Here is a 12,176-nt window from a genome sequence, read left to right on the forward strand (position 1 = left end):
CCTGCTTTTTCTTCAGCTCCTTGAGATCTTTTCTGCACAGCAGTGAATCTGCTGGATTAATGGAAGCATTTCTGCCTGACATCCTGCACCCAAGCCATTCTCAGTTCTGCCCAGGCAGGCCAGGCCAGGCCTGGGGACAGTGTGGCACTCAGAAACAGAGGGCTTCTGGCAGGGTCTGTGCTGAAAATCTCAGTACAGCATCAGCAACGTCATCCTCTGGACTCCATGGCATTGCTTCCAGGATAAATAAACCCTTCCTTTGGTCTGCAAGTGCTTTGAATTGGTTGTCTGAAGGTTCTCCCAGTTGGCAGGTTATTTCTGAAGTGAGGAACATTGGAGCTCCAGGCACTGAAGGGCTCTGTGGAGCGCCCTGAAGTGCACGCGCTGCTCTTCCCATGCGAGTAGGGGCTGTGGGGTCAAGTCTTTGATGACATGAACAGACCCAAACCTTCTAAATTTGCTTCTGTAGCCAGCAGGCAGAAGCAGAGGGTTGTGCTCCTTCACCCACCCTGTCAAGCTGGGCATCAGAGCAAGCCTCTCAGCGAGGTTCATGCCTACTTCGTTTGTAATCTGAAACTCATCTTCTTTAGGCAGAACTTGATCCCAGCTACATCACCTCCAGTCATGCACAGGAACAAGAATTTTGTCTCCTTAATTTTGTAGTGAAACTGCCAAAGTATAACTTCTCTGTGGAAGGAAATAGACACTGAGATGTTTTAGGGACCTTAGAAGGACTGTTTTATGTTTAAAGCATGGCTAGAAAGGGAAATAAGAACAACTTTTTCTATAAACAAATAGTACTACAAATATTCTGCAAAATTCACTGTCTGAATTTCAAAGATCCAAAATCCAGTGCTCCTGCAACTTTCCACAACTACTAATATTAGCTACACTGGGTGTAAAGCCAGAAGGATTCCGACTCTCCACGTGGCAAAGGGAAAGTAACTCCTGGTCATGCTTCACTTTGTGCTGGTGTGCTCATTCCACTCAGCATTTCTCATTTAACAGGAGTTAATTTGGGAACCAATATTAAAACTAGGTATTAAAAAGGGAGAGAATGTGCTCTGGAAGGTGTTTTTAACTGGACTGCTCATAAGCAAAGGTTTTGTCTTTAACTATGGCTTACCATTGATGCTGGTTTTCTGGAAAAGAGTTAATGATTCAATTTTTGTACTTTTAGTTAAAATGTGAAACTACCCAAGCATTCCCATGCCATAATTACCATGTGCTGATGGGACTGTGCTGGTGACCAGCAGCTCTAACTGTGCCTGTCTGTTTGCAATTGCAGGAGCACGGAAGTCATGAGTACTGTCTCAGGTACACGAAGTACAACAATCACTTTCACTGTCCGACCCGGAGCCAGCCAGCCGATCACACTGCAGAGCAGGTCCCCAGACTATGACAGCAGGACCTCAGGAGCAAGGCACGCTCCCAGCCCTGTGGTTTCACCAACAGAGATTAATAAAGACATCCTGCCTGCTCCTCTGACTACTTCTGCTTCAGCCTCATCTCCTTCTCCAACTTTGTCCGATGTATTTAGCCTACCCAGCCAGCCCCCTTCTGGGGACTTATTTGGCTTGACCACAGGGCGCAGCAGGTCTCCTTCTCCCTCAATATTACAACAGCCAATTTCAAATAAGCCTTTTACAACTAAGCCTGTCCACCTGTGGACTAAACCAGATGTGGCAGATTGGTTGGAAAGTCTAAACTTAGGTGAACATAAAGAAACATTTATGGACAATGAAATAGATGGCACACATTTACCAAATCTACAGAAGGAAGATCTGATAGACCTTGGAGTGACTAGAGTTGGGCACAGAATGAACATAGAAAGAGCTTTGAAGCAGCTGCTGGACAGATAAGAATAGCTATTTTGCCTCAAAAACTTCTGTTGATAACTAGAGATGGGCTGGTACTGACATACCCCAAATGCCTTGTCTGTCTGTGAGTGCCAGCAAAATTGGTGGGGGGGGGGGGGGCAAAACAGAAATTCCTGGTACTCAGGTGATGCAGACTGTCTGCTACATGCCCAAACACAAACCTAAAGATGCTAAAGAAGTGGGGCCATTTTATTTCAAAGCTGTGGGGAGATGTGAGAGAGAGACAATTGTTAACTTTAAAACTCTTGACACTGCCCTTGGCTGGGGCCGTTGCATGACAATTTCTTTTAAAATTTTCAGGGCTTCTTTTACTGAAAGAAAAAAAAAAATTGCATTTTATTTTATTCTCTTCTTGACGTTCAGTCTCCAAGCAGGCTTCCTTCCCCAGCCCTTGGTTCATTTTAAGAGGACAGGTTGCTCCATTACCGCTCAAACCCAGTTTTATCAGTAGCAGGGATATTGAGGCAGGCACAGGAGTTCATATTCCTCTTTTTTTACTGGCATAGATCCCTGATCTGTTGGCAGTGAAGCTGGTTGTTCTGCTGGAGTCAGTCCAAAGGTAACCTTGCTCTGTTTTACCTGGTATTTCTTTATTTCTGCAGTGGTATTTAGCACTCTTCCAAGGTGGCAGAACAAGTTCAGTGCACACTCCATTGACGTGGCCTGTAGGACGGTGCAGCGTTGAGCAAAGGCTAAGGAGGGACCACACTTAGAGGTGCAGCAAAATGAAGCTATTTTGTACCTGAGACCCCCAGTTGTCAACCAGCTCAACTGCTGCTGAGCCAAAAAATGAACTCCACAAGCCAGAACAAACTTTGGTGTGCAGGCGGCTTTGGGGCTTGACAATGAGACACTGAGAGAGGCTGAGACCCAAGAGGTGCTGTTTAATTCAGTGAGTGGTAAGTGCCTGGGTATTTTGAGCAGAAGGCTGAGAAGGAAGGAGAAGAGAAATGAATGTTCCCATTGAAGTCAGTGGGAAGTGTGCCAGGATCTGAAGTGAGAGAGGGATTTCAGCCTGTTAGGAATGGAAATGCTTCAGCTCATTGAGAGGAGGCAGATAGGTGATGCCAAGATGGAAAGAGCTGTTGAGCGTCTGGGGGTGCGTGCGTTCTGAGAGCCAGGAGGGCTGGGGAGGGATCCAGGCTCTCATTTTGTCACTGCTGGCAGGAACTGGCTCTGGACAAGGACAGAGGGCCGGGCACTGGCCCCCAGCCCATTCCTTGGCACGAGAGGTGGGAGCACCCTGCCAGAATCCAGGGCTGGGAATGGGGACACAGAGAACTTTCCAGGAGACTTCTGTCAGAACCCATGGCTGGTTTACATGGCTTTGTTTTTTAAAAAAAATATGTGATTATTATCTTTTTTTTCAACTTTCAAGTTAACAAGTCTCTCTCTGCATGTTTCAACTCCCCGTTGTAATTAACACCTCTGAATATCTGTGAGTTTTGCAGGACTTTCTGGACAGAATATTCAAGATGTTCAAGGTGGGTAAATTGGGTGTGGATGGCTAAACTGCCTCCCTACCAACCTTTCAGGTTCCCTAACATTTTGCAAGGTACCTGAACTTTCTTTCCTTGATATGGTCCTTGATATGGTCCGGCCTATCTCTAATTTTTTTATTATTGTGATTATTTTTTGCTCACAAACAAGTGTCTAATTAGGTCTGCAACAGCCCTAGTATGAGTACATAAAGTTTAGCATTTTAAATATCTTTCTTTACTGCAAGTTTAAATAGTTGTACAGATAGTTTATAAGCACAATATTTTAAGAAAATAAGTGGCTGGTCTACTGGGCAGCCTTTGTGCCACTTCAGTGCTAGGAAATTAAAAACAGAAAAAAAACAAACAAACAAAAAAAAAAAAGAAAAAAACTTTTTGTGGTTTACTACTATTTCTGTGGAATAATTATAAAGTCTTGACCTTTTTAAAATCAACCTCATTTGGATGCATCTGAACCAGCAGAGCTGTGTTATATTTTCTATCTTTGCTAGAACTTCTACAGAGGAGGATGAATATTTCTTCAGAAGTGGTTACAGTTACCAACGCATTGGAAACTCATAAAAATCTACTTATTTAAGCCTCCTACCCCCTTTATGGAACAGCAAATCTTTTGACTTAACATCTGTTACTGCGCTCTGTTTGTATTTGGGGAGTTCCAAGGAACCTTGTAATAAAAACGAAGCACTGAGGCGTTTTGCTGTTGAGGAGTGCTGAGTTTTTCCATGGGAGGTGTAGAAAATGGCAGTTCCACTCAGATAGGTCGATGCAGGCAACTTGAGGCCATCACACACTTTCAGAAGTGAAAAAAAAAAAAAAAGGTAATTTAGCCATCGTTTGTCTTCCATTTGGTGATACAACAGAATTCAGTAAATAAACCACTGATGCCATGCTCTCTTTTTTTTAATCTCTTTTTTTTTTGTTTTGTTTCTTTGGGTACAGTTGCTATTACCTCTATAACACGTGCCAGAAATATGTTAGGAAATAAATACAGTAGTAAAAGAAAAATGTAGAAGTTGACTTTTAAAGCTGCTTTTTTTGGATCACAACCTTCCTGTTGGTTGAACTTGCCCTGAGCAAGCACTGACACACCCAGTAACTCCCAGGTGAGATCGTCCCTTCCTCACACAGGTGTGGCTCCTGCTCGTGCATCTCTTCAGGTACTCCAAGAGCAGGTGAAAGAGCTGTAAGGGAGTAGTTTTATTTCTCACTTTGTGTCCTGTGAAGCAAAAAGGTAAGGAGACCTGAAGGGACCTACTTGGATCACCAGAAAGCACCTCTGCCAAGTCGAGTTTGGTCTCCAGCTCTGAGGGCTGGTTTGAAACAAAAAAAAAAAGAAAGCAATAGTAACAGATAACGCCGTGGCCTCCAAGTATTTTCACCAAGGGGGAGGAGAGAAGACCCATTTCTTTCATGCTACTCTGATAGTGAAAAACAACGTCGTTAGAGATCTATGATATTCTGGGTTTTAGGATCAACTTTTGTTTATATACTGTAATTTAAATAAATTGCATTTACATGCCTAGTTTCTGTAATATTTGTGTATACAATACGAAAATCTTACAAGATGTAAATTGTGTATAACTGCACAGACTCCTTGCCCTAGGTGTCTGAGAACATTTTAAGTTTAATTCATATATTATAAAATGACTAGATGTGACTGTTGATTTACAGGATTTACATATCACAAAGAAGTTAATTATTTGTGGTACTTAAGTTAATTAAAAAATAGTGATTTTTTTTTTCCTTTTCCTCTCAGTTCTTAAAAAGCATTACCCAGTTGATCTGGCGATGATTATGTGTATGAGCCACAAATATTGATAATTTTTCCATTACATTTTTTCTTTTCTTTTCTAGATACTAATACGTTTCTCGCTATAGTTTGTGTAACAACTTGTGTTCATGTTATCTATGTTGCTGTAATTTTTGTGCTTTAATTCCTCTTATTTCGACTGATGAAAAAAAAAAATCAAGCTCCTGTAACTTGCACTTTTCCCCAATCCTTAATACTCTTGTATGGCAACCAAAATTACTGTAAGAAATAAATATAATATTGCACTAAGGGTGTGGTTCTGATTGCAAACAGAGAACACTGTCTGGATTTTTATTAAAAAAAAAGTTGCCAAAAATAGTTGCAATTTGTTATTGAAAAACGCATAAAATGCTTTAACAAAATGTAGATAGAAGTAAGGGAAAATTATTGCTTTATTGTTGGGAAAAGCATTTCCTGTTTATTCCTTCATTTTTTTTTTGGTTAAAGCATTCCTTATGCCGAATGTTCCATTAATTTACTGAATTTCAGGGGTCGTGCTTGAGATCTGGAAAAGCAGGAAACTTTGAAGGGGAGAGATAGAAAACTGCATTACCTGATTTATTTTTCTTGCCTTAAGGTGGAATTCCGAAATGTGTGGAATGTTCTTTGTGCTGGGGGGACGCACGCCCCGAGCTTTAGCGCTGCTGCTGCTGCTCTGCAATTTCCCGAGGCACTGGAAGTGGAGTTTGGGTTTTATTTCACTGGGGGCTGGGGTTCCTCTGGGGCAGAGCAGCTTTGCAGAGGGGAGGAGGGAACAGCACTCCTTGTCCAACTTTGTGCATCTTTTGACTTTAAATTCTGTACCAGCGGGCTCTGTTTGTACTGTGAATAAACAAGGCTGCGAATGGGAAAAAAAAAGAAAACAAAAAACCCCAAACAAACAAAAAAACCCCAAAAACAAGGAAAAAATTCACATCTTCTTTTGGCTTAAGTTTAAGATTTGTTTTTCTATCTTTAAATGGTAATGCAATGAAGAGTATTTTTTATTTTTATTTTCTAAGATATTGGAATAAATGCCTAGAACTGTTGCCATTTGGTTTCATATGTTCCTTAATTACAATTCTCTTCTCAGCTTTCATTCTAGTTCATCATTTTTGTAGCCCCTTGTTATTATTTCTCTAATAATTTCCCAACAACAATTACTTGGCAGCTTTGTTTTGTTAAAAACATAAACTAGAACCAACCTGTTTTATTTACTTATTTCAGGTATTGTGGCAAACATCTGTGTATCTAAATAAAGTCAGGTATTTCCAGTGCAAAACAAAGAATGCTTTGCAATTGTCACTGCTTGTTGGCCAAAGAAACAAGAAGAGTTGATCATTGCTGTCGTTGTGTACATTGTATTAATGTGTTCTGCTTCATTCCTTGGTTTCTGTAATTTTTTCCTGTTTTTTTTTCCTGTATTTTCCTGCATTTTGTGGACTGTCATCCCCTCTGTCCTTGGCTGGGCCACCCAGAGTAGCACGATTGTAACAACACTTCAGAATGTGTGTTTTTAAAAAACAAAACAAAACAAAACAACAAAAAAATTGTACGTGCCTTATAATTTTCCACCTGGATCAGCTACACTGTATTTCACATAAAAAGCTTTATCTTCAAGGTGTTCAGTACCTGACCATCAGAGAGTGCTGTCACTGCTTTAGAAGCACTGAGGAGCTGCAGTGATTCAGCAGCTTATCTCGCCACATTTTTGGCATTGTGAGCCTGACTTCTAGTCTTCTATTCAAATCAAGCAAGCAAGAGGGGGAAAAGAAATGAGATGAGACTGTTATTTTGGGTTCAGTTCACTGCCATAAATCCTGGGTGGTTGGTGCAGTTGACGTGGGCTGTGTTTCACAGATGAGGTACCGATGACAAATAAAGAAACCAAGTGGACCTGATGCCATTAAGTCTGCCACAAACTGGTTCTGTGCCACTGACATCTAGTGGAACCTGATGGACACTGTCTCAGAGCAATAGCAGACCTTTTAAAATATTTATTTATTTATTTATTTGCTTTCAACTACTGTCATTCTTTCTACGAGGAGATGTTTTAGAAAATTTTGTATTGTTATTATTTAGGTTGGCCTGAGTATTTAAGTCACAGAAAGGCTGACTGTATAATTACACAAATTATACACGAATGAGAAGTCTTTAATGTGTTTTCTGGTCTCTCTGTGCTTATGTTTTCTCAGTTTTCTGTTCTGAATGTCAGCATCTCCATGTGATACTTCATCTGCATCTGGCATGGTTTTTAATGGGAATATAGGTTTTGTCTCCAGTACTGTAAACCTTGGACTGTTTTGAACCATTTCTGACACTTCAACCTGATGAACAACAGCCTGTTCAGCTCCAAATTGTGGGGGGAAAAAAAGGGAGTTTGAGGTTAGGAAGCAGTTCAGAACAGCTGAGGGGGATTTCCCTGATGTGCTTGCAGTGCTGAAGTTTGATTTCTCCAGTAAAATTCCAGTTGTTTTTTTCCTCAGGACTGATGCCAGGAGGAATCTGTGCACATGTGTGTGAGTTCTTGTGCGCTTTCAATGTAAAGGTCCTTGGGCAGCCTTAGAAACCAATGTACAGATAGGACACCAGTGTTGCATGTGCTTAAACCTGTACTGGAATCAATGTCGCCATGTACCTGTTTGCTTTGGAAATCTGAAGAGAATACAATATACAGAAACCTCAAAATCTACCTCATGTTTTAATGGGTTCTTTTCCACTGGTGTTCTCCCTCACCTGAATGTCTCTGAGCGTTCCCTGCTGGATTCAGGGAATGGCCAAGCCTGGCTCTCCCTGCCCAACCCGCCCCTAGGAAACCGCAAGTGAGGAACTGCTGGGGCTTTGTCATCCTTCTGTCCTTTTGTTGTGACTCTGTGGTGCAGCCTGGGGTCTCCTTCGGGATCAGACCTGCAGTGGCAAGGGCAAGGTGAGAGCTCCAAGAGATCAGACAGAAAAGGGGGCTGAGGCAGAACTCACCATTTTCCCATTTTTCTTATTGATGTATTTATCACTTACCATTGTCATGGTGCTGACAAGCGAACAACAATCGCTTCATTTTTATTGGGGCATAGTCAAATAGTGCAAAGAATTACTATTATGTTTAGAGGGTTTTTTTCGAGTTGTGCTGCATCCCCTGCTCTCCATTTGCTCTGTCTCAGCAATTTTGTTTCTTTACAAAGCAGTGGGTGTCAGCTTTAGTGTGTGCAGCACTCTGTAGGTTCAGCTGCTCGCCTTTAGACTTTTGGTGCCCCATAGCTGACATTTACAGGCGTACACTTCACCTGAGGTCATTTGAAATCCCCAAAACCACTGCTTTTCTGCATCACAGAGAAGGGACAAAGCAAGGGCAGGTGACTCCCTGAAGTTACTTACCAATTTTTAGGAAAGGAGTTCTTTTCCAGAGGCTAATTCCTTCCCTCTCTGCGCATTCAGAGCAGAGCATGGACACACCTTTGGTTCTGTCCTGTGGACACATCCTGGCTCCAGCCACTACCCTTGGGGACAGAGCCACCCACAGCAGAGCTCATCCTTGTGTGCTGCCTGTCTGTGCTGCTAACCAGGCTGTTTGTCCCAGGGCAGATCAGCTGGAAATCCAGAGCCACGGGAACAGGGAGGAGCACACACACTGAGCGGAGAATCCAGCCAGGAATTCCACAGGACTACCCTGTTGGAGGGGACAGGGAAGAAGAGAAATTTGGCTTGGCAAAGACGTACACAATACCCAGCCACAAAGAAAGGCGAGGAAATTTGAACAAGGAATAAATCCCTGTCAATGTCAGTGGCTGGAGTGGGACTGGCAGGATAAGGGTGGGAATCAGCGTCAGTGCTGGGAGCGGTCCTGGAGCAGGCTGGGAAGGACTTGCTCTGTTTGACCAGAAAATGGGAGGCTGGAAGGAGGTGTCTGATTTTTGAATCTGCCAGGGGAAGGTGGTGACTGAAAGGAATGTTGGCACTGGAATGACCCCTCACCAGCTGGGGATGGATTCAGGCTGGAAATGGGGAGAGAGCCCAAATGGGGAGGAGAATGGGGCTGTTCTGGGGTGTCCTGCAGGAAACAATCTGGGATTTGTTCCTCATGGCACACAATTTATCCTGGGGTGCCTTCTTGTGAACTCTTCTGCCGGAGCTGTGAGCTGAGAAAAACGGGATGGAGAGATCCCAGCCTCCCTTCCTAGAGGAGCCTGGCTGGTAGAAAGTGTTCCTGCTGTGCAGGGAAGGGGAATGAGAGGGGTTTAAGGTCTCTCCCAGACCATTCCAGGATTTTATTATTCTACTGAAAACTATTAATTAGATTAATACTGAAGCACCAGATGAAGCTCTGGAGCAGAGAAAGAAAACCTGGGATATTGCACCTAAAATACACCAAATCTAATGGCTGCAGCATTAATGAACTCCAGGGAAAAAGGGCAAAAGTTTGTTCAGGAAAGATAAAATTTCCACCTCTGCACCGCTCTGCATCCTCTTGTCAGCACAAAATAGCTGAAATAAAACAGTTAAAATAAAATAGTGATCTGCAGCTCCTTAGGGATGAAATGCACAGTTGCACAAGCCCCAGTGTTCCTCCTAACAAGTGCCACTTAGTCCTTACCTTCAGGATCTGTTTGTTTTCATGGCTTGTTTTGTTCTATTATTTTTTTTTTTTTATTTTAAGAAATAAAGAAAACAGCTAAAGATCATTGGGGGATTTATTCAACTTGTCTGCAAAGACACCAGAAAGAAAATTTATAGCCATTTCTATAATGCCTAAAGCTTTAGCAAAACACACACATTTCCTTTTTTTTTAAACATTATTAAATAACAGATAAAGGAAATGTTCTAAAGTAAGGATGCTCCATCAGACTGATTAACCACAGTAAGAAACCCTGTGAGGAATTTCAGAGATTTGAAAGGCAAAACCAATATTCATTTTTAAAAACCCAGAAACAAATGCGTGGTTATGGATGATTGACTGTCCCCTGAAGGGCAGCAGGGCCACCTGTCAGGACACCAGTGGACTGTGCCAAATATTTCATTATATTGCTCACTTGCACTACTGAAAACACAAGTTTTATCTCATTATTTTGAGGTTCTTGGGTTTTTTACAAGACTCAGTTTTATCCCTGCACTGTAAATGGAGGCTCAAATAAAATCTCCCGCAGAAATAAGCCCTGGCTTGCCTGGGGTTTAAGTATAAGAATTGTTGAATATTTTTGTTGCACCACTGCCTTTTTAAAAAAAATATATATATATATATTTAGGATATCTTTTTCCTGACTGACTTCTTGTTCTTCCTGGATAGATGAACTTCCGTGTTTTCCCTCATGATATCAGATCTAAGCAAAAGACCATTCAGATTATCAGCCACAAAAGCTGAAGACCAAGACTGGTATCTGGGCTTTACAGATGGAAAAGGCGATTCCAGTGCAAATTAGCAGCAATGCAATTTTAAAAGCAGCAGAACTTTGAACTCACTGGAAATAATACCCAATATTCAGTAGAGAAACCTTGTTATCAACTTGCAATACTCCTAGGCTGTGTTTGAGCCTGAGATTTTGATGGCCATTATTTTTATCAGTGCTTTGCTGACCACATAGACGTTTTCTGCCCTATTGTGCAAACACAAGGGAGGTAGAGCCAAAAGAGGCTTGGTTAATGAGGAATTTTAATTTATTTCATAGCTGACATACTGATGAATTCAGGATAAGATGGTAGCTTGTATTTTTCCAGGAACTGTAGCAGCACTCTGTGTGTCTGGGAATAATCAGAAAATTGTTCAGGTTGGAAAAGTCCTCTAAGATTTTCCGTTCCCCCAAGTACTATCAAGCCCTCCACCAAACCACGTCCCCAAGAAAGGCCAATAATTACTGGTGGCAATAATTATGGCACTGGGGAGGCAGGGAAACAAAATAGTTTCTCCAAAGCTTCTCTAGGTCTTCCAGACCTTCTAAAAGAAAATCCAAACAAATGAGATTCCCTGGCATGCCCCAGCTCCTGACTCGCTGTTAGCCTGAGGTATATTCTTCACTTAGGACTCCTCCTTGTAAAGTGGAGTTTGCAGGCCAAAGAATTAACAAATCTTGTTTAGCTTTCAATTCATGTACCTTTGTCACAGTGATTTTTGCTGTGCTGCCTGAAACTTCCAGAAGCCAAAATGTGGCATCAGGAACTGGCCTGGGAAGTCATGTGAAGCCAGCTAAGGATAATTTTCTTTTTTTAAAAAACAGGATTTCTGCTAGAAATAGCTGAAAAAGATTTTAAATTTTTGGCTATTTAAAAGTAATTATTTAATCAATTTTGCCAGACTCCATCTGGCCATTAGACCCTGTTTTTGGGGAAGCTGTACCAAAGCACCATACTCCCTCTTTTAGGGTTGCTTTGCTGTGTGTGAGGCACTGCCCAGGCAGTGGAAGATGTAGTGCCTCTCTTTCTGTCCCAGCTTCCCAGATCCTGTGACAAATCTATCCAGTGAAGCTACTTTGATCAATCCAAATCCCCTTTTTGGAAGCAATCCAGGGCAGTACTCTACACTTGGCCTTGAGAACGATTGATTCTTGCTCTTTTCCCCTGCCCATGGATTAGTGTCTCACTTTCTCTTTCACCAAGGGACATTGAAACAGCTCCTGTAGAAATGTGTTCAACGTGAGAGGAATTCAAAGCAGTTTCTTCAAATTTAGTACAAATCCAGCACCACTCTATGAGCATCCTATTGATAGATACGGACATTACTGCAGCCTGAGGTGTGGAGGAAAAATTCTGCAGCAAGGGGAAGAGTTCTTGAACTTGACCCCAGCAGGAGCTGACTTGGAGTATTCAACATCCATGGACTGGGAAAGCTCGTGCTAGGAGACAAGAGCTGCTGCATTGGACTGGATTGTCTCAGAAAATCAGAGGTGGCTTCAAGTCTGCATTTGCAAAGCCAAACCAGCACCTGGGGATGCTCCCTGTGCTTCACTTGGTGATTTCCCCTGACTCCTGCTCCTCTGCTTTGGTTAAAAGTTAAAAAAAGAGAAACACAGGTTGGTTGATTCT

General features: G+C 42.1%; 1 protein-coding gene across 10 annotated transcripts in view; it reads left to right on the top strand.

Annotated features, from left to right (window-relative positions):
- Positions 1-7,860, top strand: part of LOC116997459 (SH3 and multiple ankyrin repeat domains protein 2-like) — a 118,022-nt gene extending 110,162 nt beyond the window's left edge. For all 10 annotated transcript variants that reach the window (XM_033062190.1, XM_033062194.1, XM_033062195.1 and 7 more), the window contains one exon: positions 1,289-7,860. In XM_033062190.1, coding sequence (XP_032918081.1) covers positions 1,289-1,862 — 574 coding nt within the window. In that variant the 3' untranslated portion in view covers positions 1,863-7,860. The remainder of the gene's footprint in view (positions 1-1,288) is intronic.
- Positions 7,861-12,176: the final 4,316 nt, after the last annotated feature.

Source organism: Catharus ustulatus, chromosome 6 (genome assembly GCF_009819885.2).
Source record: "Catharus ustulatus isolate bCatUst1 chromosome 6, bCatUst1.pri.v2, whole genome shotgun sequence".
NCBI lineage: Eukaryota > Metazoa > Chordata > Aves > Passeriformes > Turdidae > Catharus > Catharus ustulatus.